The sequence below is a fragment of the Rhinoderma darwinii genome, chromosome 10 (genome assembly GCF_050947455.1).
Source record: "Rhinoderma darwinii isolate aRhiDar2 chromosome 10, aRhiDar2.hap1, whole genome shotgun sequence".
NCBI classification, from domain to species: Eukaryota; Metazoa; Chordata; class Amphibia; order Anura; family Rhinodermatidae; genus Rhinoderma; species Rhinoderma darwinii.
The window spans coordinates 57,779,867-57,800,557 of NC_134696.1; the positions used below are offsets into that span (position 1 = coordinate 57,779,867).

The 20,691-nt window shown below is 45.8% G+C and overlaps 1 protein-coding gene across 1 annotated transcript in view; it reads left to right on the forward strand.

Annotated features, from left to right (window-relative positions):
- ODAD1 (outer dynein arm docking complex subunit 1) overlaps positions 1-20,691 on the forward strand; it is a 131,439-nt gene that overhangs the window by 53,082 nt on the left and 57,666 nt on the right. Inside the window, exons 10-11 of the mRNA XM_075838864.1 lie at positions 15,760-15,842; positions 18,884-19,052. Of these exons, the coding sequence (XP_075694979.1) occupies positions 15,760-15,842; positions 18,884-19,052 (252 nt within the window). The remainder of the gene's footprint in view (positions 1-15,759; positions 15,843-18,883; positions 19,053-20,691) is intronic.

The window sequence follows — 20,691 nt, forward strand, 5'->3', positions numbered from 1 at the left end:
GCCGTGCTGTGCTACAGTCTACGCTACCCTGCCACGCCTCACCGAATGACTTCCCACCGCCTGGTTCTGGACGTGTCCGCCTCGCCACTGCCTACGATTGCCTCAGGTACTCTCGCTGAACCATTGAACTGTGTACCTTCCGGTTTGGCCAGCTGCCATCCCCGCTACGCGGTACGGCCCAGTGGGTCCACACCCCGCATCGTGACATCCATACCCCGCATCGTGACATCCACACCCCGCATCGTGACAGTACGCTCTGGCCAGGGACCCCGCTGGCCAATTCAAGGGCTTGTCACCCTCCCAAGCCATGCAGGCGGATCTGCTGGATCTCCGAGCTAGGCAGGACCAGCTCCTCGTGGCCGTGGACTCTATGGCACAGCAGCTAGGGATGCTAGTTGCCTCCTTTCCTGCTTCTGTGCAAGTTCCTCAAGCCGACCCTCCTGTTGCTCCTCCTGCCAGTTCCTGTACGGACCCTCGGTTATCGCTGCCATTGCCCTCTCGGTTCGATGGAGACGCAAGTGCTTGTCGGGGGTTCCTGAACCAATGCCACATTCATTTTACCCTGCACTCTCGGGCATTTCCGTCAGATGGAGCCAAGATCGCATTTATCATCTCCCTCCTGACCGGCAAGGCCCTGGAATGGGCTAACCCTATGTGGGAACGTCAGGGACCCGAGACCCGAGACTTCCAGGAGTTCGCACGAATTTTCCGAACCGTTTTTGAGGAACCAGGACGAGTCTCATCAGCCGCCACCGCCATCTTCAACCTTCGCCAAGAGGACAACTCCGTGGGCGAGTATACTATTCAGTTCCGGACTCTGGCAGGAGAGCTATCCTGGAACAATGAGGCATTTGTGGCATCCTATTGGCATGGTCTGTCGCCAGAGATCAAGGACGAACTGGCTGCTCGAGACCTGCCTCCCGCGTTGGACGACTTGATTCTGCTTGCCACTCGGGTTGACATAAGGCTGAGGGAGAGATCCCATAAAGTTCGTCAGGAGCGCCGGCGTCCTAGACTGGCGCCCAACTTTCAGCAACCCCTCTTGCCTGCTTCTATCGCTTTGCCTGAGGTTCCGATGCAAGTTGACCGACTAAAATTATCGGTTCAGGAGAAACAGCGCAGGCGCACCTCTGGACTGTGCTTATACTGCGGCCTCGCTGGCCACGTCGTGCGTCTGTGTCCTCACAAGCCAAAAAACCCCAGCGCCTAGGCTTGGTTGGAGAGACAACCCTGGGCGTCAACACATTAAAGCAAGAACTCTCCTCCAAACTATTTATTCCCGTAACAATTATTGCTGGTGAGAGGTCTCATCAGGTCTCCGCATATCTGGACTCCGGCTCTGCAGCCAACTTCATCTGCCAGGATCTTGTGGATCTCCTACAGTTGCCCACTATCCCGCTTGAAAGGCCTTTGATCGTTGCCTCGGTGGATGGACTGCCATTACCAGACCCAGTTGTGTCGATAACCAAGCCGTTGAAACTCCAAGTGGGAGCCCTTCATGCTGAGATCATCTCTCTGTTCGTCCTATCCAAGGCCGTCAACCCCGTGCTGTTGGGGTTGCCTTGGCTTCGTCTGCACGACCCCGTCCTGGATTGGAACTCTGGAGAGGTTCTCCAGTGGGGCCCGAAGTGTCTTGACCGCTGTCTGAGTCACATCCAGTCGCCACAGCCCGCTCCTCTTCAGTCGTTGGCAGGTTTGCCCCTCTGTTTCTCTATGTTCGGTGATGTCTTCAATAAAAAGGAGGCCGAGACCTTGCCGCCACACCGGGCATATGACTGCCCAATCGACCTGGTTCCGGAATCGTCTCCTCTTCGTGGTAGAGTGTATCCTCTCTCCTTGCCAGAGACCCAGTCCATGTCGGTTTACATCAAGGAGAACCTGGAGAGGGGTTTCATTCGTAAATCTTCATCCCCGGCCAGAGCAGGGTTCTTCTTTGTTAAAAAGAAAGATGGATCATTACGACCTTGTATCGACTACCGAGGTCTAAACCAGATCACGGTGAAGAACAGGTATCCTCTGCCTTTAATTTCGGAACTGTTTGATCGCATACGGGGGGCAAAATTTTTTTCTAAACTGGACCTGCGGGGGGCCTATAATCTGATCCGTATTCGTCGAGGTGACGAGTGGAAGACTGCCTTTAATACTCGTGATGGGCATTACGAATACTTAGTCATGCCCTTCGGCCTGTGTAACGCTCCCGCAGTATTCCAAGAATTTGTCAATGACATTTTTCGTGATCTCCTGTATGTTTGTGTTGTGGTGTATCTCGATGAAATTCTGATTTTTTCCCCAGACCCAGTAACTCATCGAAGTCATGTCCGCCAGGTGTTGCTCCGTCTAAGAGAGAATCGACTTTACGCCAAATTGGAGAAGTGTGTGTTCGAGAAGAAGTCTCTATCCTTCCTGGGCTATATTATCTCAGATTAGGGTCTCAAGATGGATCCCCAGAAGGTAAAGGCCGTCCTGGAGTGGCCACGCCCCCAAGGCTTAAGGGCCATCCAACGCTTTCTAGGATTCGCCAACTTCTACCATCTCTTCATCCCCAACTTCTCATCTTTGACAGCACCTATCTCCACCCTCACTAAGAAAGGTATGAATGCCAAGTTGTGGACCCCGGAGGCTGAAGCCGCATTTGAATCCTTAAAGAAAGCCTTCACATCTGCCTCCATTCTGCACCATCCGGACGTGTCCTTACAGTTTTCGTTAGAGGTGGACGCCTCCTTGGTGGGTGCTGGTGCACTGTTGTTCCAGAAAAGACCGAAAGGCAAGGCCGTGGTATGTGGTTACTATTCCAAGCGGTTTTCTCCCGCAGAGCGTAACTACTCGATTGGGGACCGGGAGTTACTGGCCATCAAACTGGCTCTGCAGGAGTGGAGACACCTACTGGAAGGTGCGGTTCACCCTATCCTGATCTTCACGGATCACAAGAATTTGACCTACATACAGACGGCCCAGCGGTTGAATCCTCGTCAAGCCAGGTGGTCGTTGTTCTTTGCTCGGTTCCGGTTCGAACTCCACTACCGTCCCGCCGACGAGAATGTGAGGGCCGATGCCTTGTCTAGATCTTTCGAAACCGAGGACGCCATGGAATCTCCACAGAATATCATTGACCCATCCTGTATCTTCTCTGTGAATCCCCTGCAAGTCATCCCGTTGACCGCTCTGCCGTCTGCTACGCGGTTGGCTGACCTCTTCATACAGCACATCTTCTGTCTGCACGGATTGCCCCTGCATATTGTCTCGGACAGAGGTGTCCAGTTTACCTCGAAGTTTTGGAGAGCACTCTGCGGGCTCCTTGGTGTGAAATTGGACTTCTCTTCGGCCTATCATCCCCAGTCCAACGGGCAAGTCGAGAGAGTTAACCAGATTATGGAGAACTACCTACGTCACTTTGTGTCCAGGCGCCATGATGATTGGGTGCAGTTGCTCCCGTGGGCAGAGTTCTCCTATAACAACCACACCAGTGAGTCGACCACATCCAGTCCATTTTTCATAGTCTACGGCCAACATCCTCGTATACCTCTTCCTGTTTCTACAATGTCCCAGGTGCCTGCAGCCGACTCCACCTTCAGGGACTTTCTACAGATATGGCAACAGACCCGATCTTCTATCCTCTTGGCGGTGGACCGCATGAAGAGAAAGGCAGACACAAGAAGACGGGCGCCTCCGCAGTTCCTTCCAGGGACTAAAGTCTGGCTGTCCTCTAGGAATATCCGGCTGAGGGTGCCGTCATGCAAACTTTCCCCGAGGTTCCTTGGTCCCTTTGAAGTCCTGCTACAAATTAACCCGGTATCCTACAAGCTGCGGCTCCCCCCCACTCTCAGGATTCCTAACTCCTTTCACGTCTCCCTGCTAAAACCGGTGGTCCTGAACCGCTACTCCAGGACTCCTAGTCCCACAGTGGTTCCTGCCGGCCCATCTGGGACTTTCGAGGTAAAGGAGATTCTGGCTACCAAGAAGGTGGGAGGAAGGACATTTTATTTGGTGGACTGGAGGGGGTTCGGCCCAGAAGAGAGGTCTTGGGAGCCAGAGGAGAACATCGATGCCCCTGTTCTTGTGAGGAAGTTTCTCTCTCGCTCTGGTCCCAAGAAGAGGCGGCGTAAGAGGGGGGATTCTGTAACGTCTATGGCCACGGCCCGTCGATCGGTCGTTAACCCCGACGGCCGTGGCCATGGACATCTTACCTGCCTGCAGCGTCGTCCCGCAGTCAGGCGCCGGCACTCTCTTCCGGATTCCGAGTGTCTCCGGCGGGTGCGCGTGCCCGCGCGTGCACGGCCTTAAAGGGCCAGTGCGCGCGTTTTTGTAAAAACTGTAATCTGGCCCTATAAAACTGTAATCTGGGCTATAAAAAGGGCTCTGCCCTCTTGCCCTATGCCAGAGCGTTGTTAGTTTTCCTGTTGTTCGTCTTGCTTATGGTCTCCCAGTGTCTTCCAGCCTCCCAGTGTACCTTGCTCCTGTATTCCGTATCCCGTATCCTGTGTCCGTGCTACCTAGTGCTATTGCCGTGCTGTGCTACCTGCCGTGCTGTGCTACAGTCTACGCTACCCTGCCACGCCTCACCGAACGACTTCCCACCGCCTGGTTCTGGACGTGTCCGCCTCGCCACTGCCTACGATTGCCTCAGGTACTCTCCCTGAACCATTGAACTGTGTACCTTCCGGTTTGGCCAGCTGCCATCCCCGCTACGCGGTACGGCCCAGTGGGTCCACACCCCGCATCGTGACATCCACACCCCGCATCGTGACATCCACACACCGCATCGTGACACTGTGTGGCAGGATCTGCAGGGGGGTCTGTGGCAGGATCTACAGGGGGGTCTGTGTGGCACTATCTTCATGGGGTCTGTTTGGCAGGATCTACAGGGGGGTCTGTGTGGCAAGATCTACAGGGGGTCTGTGTAGCAGGATCTACAGGGGGTCTGCGTGGCATGATCTACAGGGGCTGTGTGGCGCTTTCTACAGGGGCTGTTTGGCGCTATCTACAGGGGCTGTGTGGCACTATCTACAGGGGGTGAGTGAGGTGCTATCTACAGGGATCTGTGTTGCGCTATCTAGGGACAGTGGTGTAATGAGGGATTTTTTTATTGATGCCTATAATTTGTGTTTATAACTGTTTATTTTATTGGTGTACTTGTAATATTATAGTATTTAAAAAAGTAATTAAAACTAATTTAAAATACGTTTTCTTATTCTCTTATTTAGTACGCTATATTAGCGTTTACTGGGGGTATTACTGTTGGTCATCAGATCACCCACCATTGATGGAGACTTGCCCTGCTCCCTAACTGCCCCACTCAGGAGCTGCCAAGACTTAGAGGGAACATTGGTCCTGACTGTAAAATGTGTGAAAAGTAAAAGTGTTTTTTTCTTTTGGTTATTGTTCCCCTTTGCCCTGTTCACATAAAGTTTTTTGCCACAGGAACCGCGGCAAAAGATGGCCGAAATTGCCACCCATTGATTTCAATGGGAGGCGGAGGCGTTTTTTTCCCATAAGCGGAAAGAAATGCTCGCAGGAAAAAGAAGCGACAACGGGAGGCAGAGAAAGCATTTTTCGCTTCGTTTTTTTCCCGCGGCACTTAATGGCCGTGGCTGAAAAACTCTGAGAAGAACGCAGTGAAAAACGCCGCAAACGGCTTGCAGGCAAGTAAAAATCTGCCTCAAAATGTGCAGATTTTTCATCTGCAAAAAACAGTGTGAACTGGGCCTTAGGCTATGTTCACACGGAGTATTTTGACGAGTTTTTTGACGCGGAAACCGCGTCGCAAAACTCGGCAAAAACGGCCCGAAAATGCCCCCCATTGATTTCAATGGGAGGCATTGGCGTCTTTTTCCCGCGAGCAGTAAAACTGCCTCGCGGGAAAAAGAAGCGACATGCCCTATCTACGGGCATTTCCGCCTCTGACCTCCCATTGACTTCAATGGGAGGCAGAGAAAGCGTATTGCGTATTTCGCTGTGTTTTATGCCCGCGGCGCTCAATGGCCGCGGGCGAAAACGCAGCGAAAAACTCAGCGAAAATCGGCGTGCAGGGAGAGGAAAATCTGCCTCAAACTTCAAAACGGAATTTTGAGGCAGATATTCCTCCTGCAAAATACTCCGTGTGAACATAGCCTAAGGCTATGTTCACACGGGGTATTTTGCCGAGTTTTTTGACGCGGAAACCGCGTCGCAAAACTCGGCAGAAACGGCCCGAGAACGCCTCCCATTGATTTCAATGGGAGGCGTCGGCGTCTTTTTCCCGCGAGCAGTAAAACTGCCTCGCGGGAAAAAGAAGCGACATGCCCTATCTTCGGGCGCTTCCGCCTCCGACCTCCCATTGACTTCAATGGGAGGCAGGAGAAAGCGTATATCTCGCTGTTTTATGCCCGCGGCGCTCAATGGCCGCGGGCGAAAAACGGCGCGATAATTGCCGCGAAAATCGGCGTGCAGGGAGAGGAATATCTGCCTCAAGATATTCCTCCCCCAAAATACTCCGTGTGAACATAGCCTTAGACTGGTTTCAGACAAAGAGTTTTTCTACATTTTTTGTGGAATTTTTAACAGCTATTTTTGGAGCGTTTTGTTCGTCCGGCCAGATGTTACATTAAAGTCTTAAGCGATACGTGTGAGAGGGATTTACATGCTGCAGCCTGTACTAGGTCATGCATACTATTTAGATATTGCTGGTTCTTTCACATTTCAAGGTACTCTAATGTCACATTGTACTTTTATTGCATTGACACTTTATACTCTATATCTTTCTAGGATATATACACTTCAGTACATATATTGAGGTCTTTCTACTCATTTTTTAGCATATTATTTTTGTGTTTATTACATTGCTATTGGCTTTACCTCTTTCTGTGTACTATTTACACTTATAAGACATCAGAATCGCCTACGTGACCCTCTCTTTGAATATATAAAATGACAAGAAACAAAAAAGGCAACAAAAGCACCATTAAAAACACCATACATTTTTTTTTACATTTTAAAAAATTCTGGTGGTTTACATTTTTTTTTCATGTATTTTGAAATGCCAGAAAAAATTGTTAAGGAAGCCTTAAGGTGTTTCTTTATTTTTTTTTTCTTTTCTAAGAGGGATTAAGAGATCTGTGTTGTTGTATATTGGTCTCAAATGAGGTAGGCTTAGATACAGGGCCCCAGCAGACAGTAATATTATACTCACCCTCCTCTTCGGCTACAGGCACAGCAGAGGTCCTGACGCCATTCAGCGTCGCAATGTTTTGGGCAGCGTACAGCATCGTGGCGTCATGCACTGCGCATAACACGAAGAGACGTCAGGACCGAGGAAGGTAAGTATACCGAGGAAGGTAAGTATACTGTCTGTTACTATAGTAACAGGGGCCCGTGTAGATTATACCATAGGCCCCAGTTACTATAGTAACTTTTAATAGACGTGCAGGGGCCGGTTTTAGACAAAGTGTGGCCCTGGGCAAAGTTAAAAGTGGGGTCCCAAATGCCAAATTGCTGTATAAATAATGCAGTCAATTCAGAAGACAGTGTGCAGAGAACTGCATCGCTGATTTCTAGCGCGTCCATGAGTGTTGCAAGCCCCAGATTACGCGTCCTCTGCTGTAACTACCACAGACAGAGTAACGAAGTGCAGAGATTGTGAATAGACATCCCGGGGAATGTCTATTCACTCTCTAAACACTTCAGTATTGTTAATGTGTAAGTATAAGACAGCACATAGCAATTTAACAGGATCGCTATGTGCTGTGTAAATGAATGGAGAGGAGTGCATGATGCTGATTGGTCAGCGTCATACACTCCCCTGTACAACGCCCACTTGGTCTAAAGTAAAAATACGCCCATAAAAACGCTAATAAAGTGGTAAAAATAGATCGTTTTTTTTAAATAAAAAGCACTGCTGTCACCTACATTATAGCGCCCATCTCCTTATATAGGAGATAGGGCACTTATAATGTGGTGACAGAGCCTCTTTAAGGGCAGAGCCCTTTATATGGTCCAGGAAGTAAGGGGATAGGTTAGGGAACATTAAGTTGGTGTGCGCGCTGGCCCTTTAAGGCTGCACCCTAGAAGCAGGAGGATGCAGCCGCGTGAGTTGGCGTCTCCTAGGAGGGAGATGCTGACAAGCTCTTAGTGACCCGCGGTCACTGCTGCCGGTAAGTACGGCGTGCCGGCGGTCAGCGACAGCGAACACAACACCACACAGTGACTGAATAATACCCCTGTGCTGTTACTGAATAATACCACCACACCGCAACCACATAGTGACTCAATAATACTCCCATACGGTTACTGAATAATATCACCACACCATAACCACATAGTGACTGAATAATACCCCAGTACTGTTACTGAATAAAAAACACTATACAAAGACCAATTTAACCACCATATAGTGATCATATAGTGCAGGGGTGGGGAACCTTTTTTCTGCCAAGGGCCATTTGGATATTTATAACATCATTTGCAGACCATACAAAATTATCAACATAAAAATGAGCCTGCTATTTTTGGTCAAACATTTAATTAACTCACCCATAAGGTGATGCCTGGAACTGCTTCTCTTTGGTGAGGCGTGTGATGTTAGCGGATATTGATGATGTTACTACTGCATTGGTCAGTCTGGAGCGCTGTCGACTCTTAACAATGGTAAGATTTGAAAGGAACTCGCAGCAGTAAGTTGTTCTGACTAAAGTGGACATTTATGACTTATCCACAGGATAGGTCATAAAATGTCAGATAGATGCAGGTCCCACCTCTGGGATCTGCACCTATCTCTAGAACGGGGCCCCTTAAACCCTGTCCTACCGCACTGTGTTCTGGCTGATTTCCAACCATGAAGAAGAAAACAGCGTAGCTCGCTGAGATGCGCTGTTTCGATAACTCCCATAGTAGTGAATGGCAGTTATGGAAGCAGTGCAGCATGCGTGTTACGCTGTTTCCATAACTACTATTCAGTTTTATGGGACTTAGAAACAGTGTAGCTCAGAAAGTTACGATCTTTTCTTCTTCATGGTCGGAAATCACAAGCTTCAACCACAACACAAAGAGGTAGAACGATGTTTAGGGGCCATGTTCTTGAGATAGATCTGGGACCCATAGGTGGGACCCGCATCTATCAGACATTTATGACATATCCTGTGGATATATCCTAAATGTCCTTGATGAAAAAAGCCCCTTTAAGTCATCTGATCTCACTTCGAGTAAGTAGGGCGCGCGCACGGAGCCAAAGAGAGAATGATACGGTAGCAACGGCGGTCAGAGTTTTGTTGGGGCATGCGGTGACAGGAGTGACCTGACCTCACGTCACTGACTCAGGTCAGGTGATCGGACTGATCCACTCTTGGGCCAGCACGCACCGACCTCACTCAGACCGCCGCCACCATATTTAGCTCCGTTCGCCCTTCTCTTGCTCCTAAATGTGAGTGAGTAGGGCGGACAGAGACAAGGAGGAAATGACACTGTGGCAGCGGCATTCAGAGTGAGGTTGGGGTGTGCTGTGAAAGGAGTAGACCAGTACTCACTGACGTGAGGTCAGGTGACTGGACTATGCCGGCCCGAAGGGCGTAGCTAAAGGCTCATGGGCCCTGGTGCAAAAATTCAGCTTTGAACCCCCTACGCCGGTATAGTGCCCCACATAGCTGCCCCCACAGTATAATACCACCACACAGTATAATGCCCCCCACACAGTATAATGCCCCCCATAGCTGACCACAGTATAATGCCCCCATCGCTGCCCCCACAGTCTAATGCCCTCATAGCTGCCCCCCACAGTCTAATGCCCCCTATAGCTGCCCCACAGTATAATTCGCCTATAGCTGCCCCCACAGTATATTGCCACCCATAGCTGCCACATACAGTATAATGCCCCACCATAGCTGCCCCATACAATATAATGCCCCATACAGTATAATGCCCTCAATAGCTGCTCCATACAGTATAATGCCCCCATACAGTATAATGCCCCCATAGGTGCCCCATACAGTATAATTCCCCCCATAAAGTATAATGCGCCGATAGCTGCCCCATACAGTATAATGCCCCCATACAGTATAATGCCCCCATACAGTATAATGACCCCCATAGCTTCCCCATATACTATAATGCCCCATACAGTATAATGCCCCCATAGCTGCCCCATACAGTATAATGCCCCCATAGAATATAATGTCCCCATTGCTGCCTCATACAGTATAATGCCCCCATAGCTGCCCCATACAGCATAATGCCCCCATACAGTATAATGCCCTCCATAGCTGCCACATACAGTATAATGCCCCACGCAGTATAATGCCCCCCATAGCAGCCCCATACAGTATAATGCCCCCATAAAGTATAATGCCCCCATAGCTGTCCTCTATAGTGTAATGCCTCCATACAGTATAATGCCCCCCTTAGCTGTCCCATACCCAGTATAATGTCCCCCATACAGTATAATGCCCCCTCAGCAGCTACCATATGAGCCCCCCTCCCATACCCAGTAAAATGCCCCCGTATGTACCTAATAGAAAAATAATAACATAATTACTTACCTATCCCCATTCCCACAATGGCTGGAGGAGATCATTCTCCTCCTCTGCACTGTGCTGTGAGTGACTCTGCGCAGACAGGCATGATGACGTCACTTCCTGCGCCGAGCTGCTCGCGGCACAGTGAATGCTGGAGCAAGGCTCCAGCATTGAACCCAAACTGAAAGTGTGTCCTGCAGACAATTGGAAGCGGCACCAGCGTGGTCAGCGCTGTGTGGCAACGGGAGTGTTGCGGGCCCTCAAGGATTAGGGGCCTGGTCGCAGTTGCAACCCCTACAGCTATGCCACTGCCGGCCCGGGGGTGGACCAGTCCGGTCACCTGACCTCACATCACTGACTCAGGTGAGGTGACCGGACTGATCCACTCTTGGGCCAGCACGCACCGACCTCACTCAGACCGCCGCCACCAAACTTACACCGACGCTGCCCCCGCCATAATTGGCTCCATCCGCCCTTCTCCTGCTCCTAAATGTGAGTGAGTAAGGCGGATTCACGGTGGCAGCGGCGGTCAGAGAGGTCGGGCCGGACGTTCCCCACCCCTGATATAGTGGTAGATGTATTTATAAACAGGAGCTCTGCAGACCATATAAGTGATTACAGTACATTTATATCCAGTGACTAACAGGTGATGTTTTCTCTGATTAGAGTCGTACACTTTCCCTTTTTTTCTCCATCCAGCCCAGACCACTGTGACAACTTATTCCATCCACGACCCGTATCTGCAGAATTTGACACACAGACATTTTGGTTTCTTGCTTTTCGAGCATCCTCCACACCTATACCCCATCCCCTAACAGATCATACTTATCCCTCAGTGCTCGACACAATAAAAGTGCCCTATCAGTAACAGTGCCCCCTTAGTAATAATTCCCCCTTTGTGCCCCCTGTAAGTAGCGCCACACACAGCACCCTGTAGATGGCACTACACACACAGCCCCCTGTAGATAGCACCACACACATAGCCCCCTGTAGATAGCGCTACACACACAGACCCCTGTAGATAGCGCTACACACAACCCCCTGTAGATAACAGCACACACAGCGCCCTGTAGGTAGCGCCACACAGCCCTCCCCTTGTACATAGTGTCATACAGACCCGCCTAGTAGATAGTGCCACACAGCCCCCCTTGTATATAGTGCCACACAGCCCCCCTTGTGTATAGTGCCACACAGCCCCCTTGTATATAGTGCCACACAGCCCCCCTTGTATATATAGTGTCACATAACCCCCCTCACTCCTATATAGTGCCACAAAGCCCCCCCTTATATATAGTGCCACAACCCCCTTTCCTATAAATAGTGCCACACAGCCCCTCCCTTGTATATAGTGTCACACGCTCTCCCTTGTATATAGTGTCACACAGCCCCCCTTTTATATAGTGCCACACAGGCCCCCTTTTATATAGTACCACACAGTTACTCCTTGTATATAGTGCCACACAGTTACCCCTTTTTTATAGTGCCACACAGCTCCCCCTCCCCTTGTATATAGTGCTAAAATAAATTGTACTTTCCTAGCCACACCGCCCCCCCCCCCAGTGCTAGCGACACCATCGGGCATGAGGGGGTCAATTTTGCCTGGCCCATAAATGTTCCTCCATGGCTGCTATAGTGGGCAGGGGGCCCTAAGAGGATTGGGGCCCTGGGCAATTGCCCAGTTTGCCCGCACCCCCAACACCGGCACAGTATACATGGTGCGAGTGGCCGCTGGCCCCCTGGCTTCGGGGCCCGGTCGCAATAGCAACCACTGCGACCCCTATAGCTACGCCACTGGCCATAAATGACACATGCATATAATAAAAACAGAGATGTGACTTACTGTTTGTTGGTTTCAAGTTATTCTTTGCTGTAACATGCCTATAAAAGCTGTGTTTGGTAAATGTGTTACAAGTTGCTAAAATGTAGACAGAAAACAAGGTTAAAATATGTTTACTTGTCTTTATAATTTAAAGTGGCAGATCCCTCTTCTTGGGTTCAGATGCCCCAGGCTTACTGTAATATTTTTCTCTCTATTTTAAAGGTAGCCTAGGAAAAAAAGCAAGCTGTCTTAGAAGATTTAGATTATCACACTTTGGGGGAAAATATATTTTTACAAATAAAGTGCTCCACAGTAGTGACCTCCTTTGTGCTCAGCAGAATACATAGAGGACAAGCTGGGCAATGAAATACCACGGTTACATTCTATATTGCAGAATGTCATGTTTTGAAAAGAAAGAATATGTTCCTTTTTTTGGGTGAAATTATGTTTTTGGTCTTAGGCAGGTCAACTACAACATATTTAGGCATCCATTAAAGAGGTATTCCCAGAATTTATATTTTTTACCTATCCACAGGTTAGGTGATAAGTGTTTGATCGATGGGATCCCCACTGATTACTACTACTGCATCCCCCCACAGTGAGAAGGAGCCGGAATGGAGCGGAGGATGAGCATGCTCCCTGCCGCTTCATTTAATGTCTATGAGACTGACACAAACAGTCAAGTGCTGTACTTGGCTATCTCCATCAGTTCTATTCTAATAGTTGGTGAGGGTCCAGCAGTTGTTCCCCCCCAGCGATCAGAAACATATCACCTATCCTGTGGATAGGTGATAAATGTCAAAACTCCTTTAAATTTACATGTAACTTAGTCAGCACTTATCGGTCCCGGGGCCACCATCAGGGTAGTAAAGTGATATTGCTGTAAGGGCCTGAAACAAATAAGAAGTCCAAACTAACCTTTGGGCTTCCTGCCGCCTGCTAACCACTGCAGCAGCTGCAAAAGCCCTATTTAATAGGCAGTGCAAACCTTGTTTCCAACATGGTGCCCTTCATTTCACAGAGTAAATACACAAGCTAAAAAAGTTTACCCTCCTCCATGTACCCACTAAATATATCTAATGGGTCTTAGCTTAACCTGACATGATATTTTAGTAGAGTAGAAGGTGTAAGCAGCTGCCAGACACATTTGCCACCCCTAATCTCTACCAGAGTTAAAAGTATTAGGCAGGTTGAAGACAAATTATGTGAGCCATGTTATCTTCAAACCCCACGTTATCCTCAAAGGGGTATTTTCATCTCGCACATTTATGGCATATACACAGGATATGCCATAAATGACCAATAGATGCGGTTCCCATCACTGGAACCTGCATCTATCTCTGAAACTGTACTTCCTGACCCATGTCCTCCTTTTTCCTGCTGTCACTTCTCTCCAGCCACTGAGTTAGAAAGTGACCAGGAGTACTGAAACAGCCCAGCTCAGCAAGCTATGCTGGTTTTGTAATTCCCATAACAGGGAATGGGAGTTACGGAAACAGCGTAGCTCAGAGAGCTCATCCATTTCCGTACTTATGGCCACTTCATAACTCAGTGGCCAGAGAGCAGTGACAATGGGACAAGGAAGGACGGGGGTCATCAGGCCTCATTTTAGATGTTGGTCGTTACCGCATCTATCGGACATACGTACCGTATATGGCATGTCCTGTCGATATGCCACAAATATCCGAGATGAGAATACCCCTTTAATAGCAGACCCCAAAATTATTCAATTGTTAAAAATCTAATGCATCTTCATCAAAAACCTAAATATGCTCATTTATTAATAAATCCGAAGTAAGGCTAAAAGCAGATATTTATTATTAATAGTATTATAGTAGTTTCTCAGCAATTGACCATAAACTGGTGACTTCTGTTCTCTACTTTTGCTGAGAAGATACTATAAGGCTGGATTCACACGAGCATGTTTGGTCCGTAAAGGACGGAATGTATTTCGGCCGCAAGTCCCGGACCGAACACACTGCAGGGAGCCGGGCTCCTAGCATCATACTTATGTACGATGCTAGGAGTCCCTGCCTCTCCGTAGAACTACTGTCCCGTACTGAAAACATGATTACAGTACTGGACAGTTGTCCAACAGCGATGCAGGGACTCCTAGAGTCGTACATAACTATGATGCTATGAGCTCGGCTCCCTGCAGTGTGTTTGATCTGGGACTAGCGGCCAAAATACGTTCCATCCTTTATGGACCGAACATGCTAGTGTGAATCCAGCCTAACAGTCCATTTAGCTTTGACTGTTGTAAAATTGGTACCCACAATGGAGTGGGTAAAAGAAAACCAATATTAACAAACTTTGACTACTACTTTAAACCCTTTTAAAAATATATGGGTGGAAATCCTCTCTTAGTTTTCACATTGGCAGCATTCTTGATCACTCCAGATACAGCAAATATTGCGCTAGAACGACACTCTTACTTAAGTTTAATGTTTAAAAAATTACTAAGCATTCTAGTCATAATCGTGGCTGGCAGATGGTAGCGTAAATCAGTCTTTTGTACCAAGTGCCATATTTATGATAACCCTGTGCTACTTTTTCTGACATGTCTGAATATTTTGAGGAAAGTGGATGAGGCTTCAAAATCACACTCCATGCAACTCATTTATGAACTTTTTGAGCCACTTTTCTGATTAAAAATTGCCCCATTTAGGGCATTTATCCCTACCAACCAGTCTGTCTCATGATATGTATATAACAGGTTTGTCAATTTCATTTTTACATGTATTATAAAGACTCCAGCAAATTTTTATATAATAAATAAGGATAAACTGCTGGAAAATAAAGATAGCTGATGTAAATTAAATCAACCTTCAGATATGGCGGTGTAGTCTCATCTGTTACTTAGGCTAATCATTCAATTAATCCATAATGTGCTACAGAATATCCATGTGCTTAGACGGAAGAAATATTGTCTTCTTGAGTTAGCTCCTCTCAGAAAACCCCTCCAAGCCTTATCATGTCATCTGTGCATATAGAGAAAAACAGCAGCGTCAATATCTTTTTAAGGCCAGCTGTCAATTAGTGCTGGGTTTTCTTCTTTTTAGACATTAGTGTAGTATCACACACAATGACTGTCATTTAATTTCCTGACAAATGAATACAAACGAGTCAAACACATTTTCCTGCTAACCTGCAAATGTGATCAAGGAAGGAAAATAGTGTTCGATCTGAGATCTGTTTCACCGACATTTCCTACTTGCTCAACAAGTGATTAAATAACAATACAGGCATGAATGGGTTAAGGCTTAGGTGAAAAAGTCATTTTTCAACCTGTCATGTAGCGTGATGTTTCTCCTAGTTTAACAGCAATTTCCTACAGTGCAGAACTATTGGAAATGTAAAAAATTTATACAAAATTTGCTGAATGCTGTATATTTTACTTCTATAAGAAGTAGCTGTTCAGTATTTAATACAATACAATGTTATTTTCTTGGTTTATTGCAGTGGAGGATCGCAACTTTGCCTTATTTAATTATGTTAATGAGCAGAATAATGAAATTGAGAGGTTGACAGAACAAATAACGGAGGTGAGTAGATGTAACATATTAATATCATATGTACTTAAAGGGGTTATGCGGGGACCAAAAATTATTAGCAGTGTACTCACTGCAGTATGTGAGTACACTCGCTAATATACATTCTGACTCGCCGTCGCTCTGATTCTGCATAAGCCCTTTAATGTGTTAATGGTAATCACAAGGGGACTTATGTACAATTCCTTGAACTGTGATTTTCTGTGCATCCTTAAATATTTTCCCTCGGCTGTCATCTCCCTTTAAAGCATCAGTGTATCTCAATGGGTTCTCCAGAGGATGCATTGGTACTCTGGTGTGCCAGTCTAACCCTGGGTAGATGGAAAGTAATTTTTTTCTGTGGGCCCATCAGTAATCAATACACTCTTAATTGCATCCTAATCTATACTGTTATTATTGCATCTTATGATTTATATATTCTAATAGCTTATTTGGACCTTTGGGGCCCATTACTGTGTCACAACCTGGGCCCACCAAAATATCAACTAGTACTCTGGTAGGCCAGACCGACCCTAAATATAGAGATATTTAGATAGATAAAAAAATAGATAAGAAAAATGCAAATAAGTGTTCAGAGGTTTTACCTTAAAGCTCAAGGCCCCGGTGCAAAAACCTACAATTTTGCCTGTCTATAACATCCACTAACGTTGATCTATATACACCATAAAATTCTGTATTCATTTGCTAGAGTGATATCTCATTGCAATAAAATAGACATTGTATTAGCACAATGATGCTTGTATGCTTAGAATAAACATGGCGCCATGCAATTTGATGGCAGGCTGTCTTAAATGGGTCTTCCATGCGGCCTGTGATGTTCTACTGATTATGGGAGTCCCCGGGGTCATGTTGTCACATGTTGGGAGAACTGACAGTTCCACCTTAAACTGCTTACAAATTAAAGCTAAGAATATTTCGCACTCATCGATATTAGTAGAGCCAGATAGATAACAGATAGCCATGCTAATAACAATCCATCATTTAACAACCTGGATATATTTTATTTGTCTAAAGATGTATACAGGCAAATTTGACATGCATTCTTGTACAGGGAGCTTCAGACACACTAAAAAGCAGGTAGACTTTATAGTTTTCTTTTAAATTACTTATATATATACAGTGAAGGAAATAAGTATTTGATCCCTTGCTGATTTTGTAAGTTTGCCCACTGTCAAAGACATGAACAGTCTAGAATTTTTAGGCTAGGTTAATTTTACCAGTGAGAGATAGATTATATTTGAAAAAAAAACAGAAAATCACATAGTCAAAATTATATATATTTATTTGCATTGTGCACAGAGATATAAGTATTTGATCCCTTTGGCAAACAAGACTTAATACTTGGTGGCAAAACCCTTGTTGGCAAGCACAGCAGTCAGACGTTTTTTGTAGTTGATGATGAGGTTTGCACACATGTTAGATGGAATTTTGGCCCACTCCTCTTTGCAGATCATCTGTAAATCATTAAGATTTCGAGTCTGTCGCTTGGCAACTCGGATCTTCAGCTCCCTCCATAAGTTTTCGATGGGATTAAGGTCTGGAGACTGGCTAGGCCACTCCATGACCTTAATGTGCTTCTTTTTGAGCCACTCCTTTGTTGCCTTGGCTGTATGTTTCGGGTCATTGTCGTGCTAGAAGACCCAGCCACGAGCCATTTTTAATGTCCTGGTGGAGGGAAGGAGGTTGTCACTCAGGATTTGACGGTACATGGCTCCATCCATTCTCCCATTGATGCGGTGAAGTAGTCCTGTGCCCTTAGCAGAGAAACACCCCCAAAACATAATGTTTCCACCTCCATGCTTGACAGTGGGGACAGAGTTCTTTGGGTCATATGCAGCATTTCTCCTCCTCCAAACACGGCGAGTTGAGTTAATGCCAAAGAGCTCAATTTTAGTCTCATCTGACCACAGCACCTTCTCCCAATCACTCTCAGAATCATCCAGATGTTCATTTGCAAACTTCAGACGGGCCTGTACATGTGCCTTCTTAAGCAGGGGGACCTTGCGGGCACTGCAGGATTTTAATCCATTACGGCGTAATATGTTACCAATGGTTTTCTTGATGACTGTGGTCCCAGCTGCCTTGAGATCATTAACACGTTCCCCCCGTGTAGTTTTCGGCTAAGCTCTCACCTTCCTGAGGATCAAGGATACCCCACGAGGTGAGATTTTGCATGGAGCCTCAGATCGATGTCGATTGACAGTCATTTTGTATGTCTTCCATTTTCTTACTTTTGCACCAACAGTTGTCTCCTTCTCACCCAGCGTCTTACTTATGGTTTTGTAGCCCATTCCAGCCTTGTGCAGGTCTATGATCTTGTCCCTGACATCCTTAGAAAGCTCTTTGGTCTTGCCCATGTTGTAGAGGTTAGAGTCAGACTGATTAATTGAGTCTGTGGACAGGAGTCTTTTATACAGGTGACCATTTAAGACAGCTGTCTTTAATGCAGGCACCAAGTTGATTTGGAGCGTGTAACTGGTCTGGAGGAGGCTGAACTCTTAATGGTTGGTAGGGGATCAAATACTTATTTCTCTGTGCACAATGCAAATAAATATATATAATTTTGACTATGTGATTTTCTTCTTTTTTTTAATATATAATCTATCTCTCACTGGTAAAATTAACCTAGCCTAAAAATTCTAGACTGTTCATGTCTTTGACAGTGGGCAAACTTACAAAATCAGCAAGGGATCAAATACTTATTTCCTTCACTGTATATATATATATATATATATATATATATATATATATATATATAAATATATATTGTATTAATTTTCTAATTATACTCCTAACTTTCTCTAATGATATTCTAGATTCTGAAAACTTTAGAGAAGCTGATAATATATAGTCTCTGTTTTATTCTAATTCATGTATTTCATGTAAGATATACAGCAAAACATTAATATAAAATACAAGATATCTTAACACAGATAACACTAAAACAACACGGTGTCTTCGAACCCATGCACCTTCCCCAGAGTGTAGTTTTGTGCAGGCCTCTTGGTTTAGAAATACAGGGATGTATTTTACAGATCAAAAGAGAAATTGAAGAATTCAAAGCCCAGGGATTACGACTTGAGCAAGAGCACCGGTCAATTCTTAAGAACATTGAAGGCAAACAAGACGAGGCTGTGAAACAAGCAGATGGCCACCAACAGCAACTGAAAGGAGTCATGAAAATTTTAGATCAGCTAAAGTCAGGTATGTGTTGTTTGTTAAGCGCTCTGCAATCCCAGGATACTAAATGTATATGACCAAGGGCTTTTGGCTGTTGTAATTATATATAACTAAGAAGCTCACAGATAAATAAAAAATACAAACGCAGAAAACAAAAAGAGAATTATAAAATGATCCACTTTACAGACAATTACAAAAGAAAAAGTATTCCATTGACATTGTAAGTTTCTACTGACCACTTAAAGTATACCTCCGGTGAAAAATAAAAACTTCACAGTGTCTCGGGTCTTCATGTACAGTACCTTTGTGAAGCCTTTCCTTTCAAAGTTCTACTGTTTGTGATGCCGATCTCTCCTTCTTCCCAATTCACTAACAGGAAGTTGTTCTAATTGTCTACCATGTTACAGCTCTGGTTGTAGAAATAGTTGCACCCCCTGTCACGGTCACTATTTCTACCAACAACAGAATACATGGTAGATGGAGCACCCTTAAGAATAATTTTAAAGAACTAGGCTCCAAGCTGAAGGGAAGGACATAGAAGGTTACTTTCCCTGGTATCTGCCTGCGCCATGTGTAACACAAGTAAGACAGCGGGGGCTCAGGGAGTTAAAAGAATGTCTTACGTTTTGGTGTAAGGGAGAAGGGTTGAGGTTCCGAGAGTGCTGCACTGACTTTTAATTGGGGTACAAACTGTATTCTGCAGATGATTTGCACATGAGATTTTAGACTATATTGGTGGGTGGAGAAGTGGACTGTGGGGGGGGGGGGGATACAAGGGCAAATGCATAAAGGGTTAAGAAACTTTCTAAATGCAGTTTTCAATACCTTGAGGGGTGCATTTTTTAAAATAGGGAGATTTATGTCGGATTTCTAATATATAGGGCCCTCAAAGCCACTTCAGAATTAAACTCGTCCCTAAAAAAATAGGTTTTGGAAATTTTCTGGAAAATGTGAGAAATTGCTGCTGTAACGTCCTAGAAAAATAAAAGTATTTAAAAAAAAAAACAATGCCAACATAAAGTAGACATATGGGTAATGTTAACTAGTAATTTTATGTGGTATTACTATCTCCCTTACAAGCAGATACATTTAAATTTTTAAAAATTTACATTTTTGCACATTTTCTCTAAATGTTTGTGTTTTTCACAAATAAACACTGAATGTATCGACTAAATTTTACCACTAACATGAAGTACAATGTGCCACGAGAAAACAATCTCAGAACCACCTGAAAAAGATAAAAGCATTCCAAAGTTATTACCACATAAAGTGTTACAAAACAGGTTGTGTCCTTAAAGGGGTTGGCTAGGAAAATGTTTTTTTCTAAAAAGTGTCCCCAGCCTTGGTTTGCCTTCCCTAAACCCCCCTACATACTTTCTAACCAGTTTCTGTTTGATCTCCATCGTCACTGTTGCTCTTTCTGTTTGTTTACATCGCTTGCTTCTATTCCTATCTGTATCCTGTCTTGTAACCCACCATACCCATGATCTCTTGCTGCATCTGAGAACACAGCTTACATCCCCCTTCCTCCGTCCACAGCATCTCAGCTGTTTGCATACTACTACGTCCCTTTATATTCACAGGGTCATTCCCTGCTCTAATTACAGGCATCCAGCTCCCTCTCTGCACACTGTCACACACACTAATAATCACACATGAATCA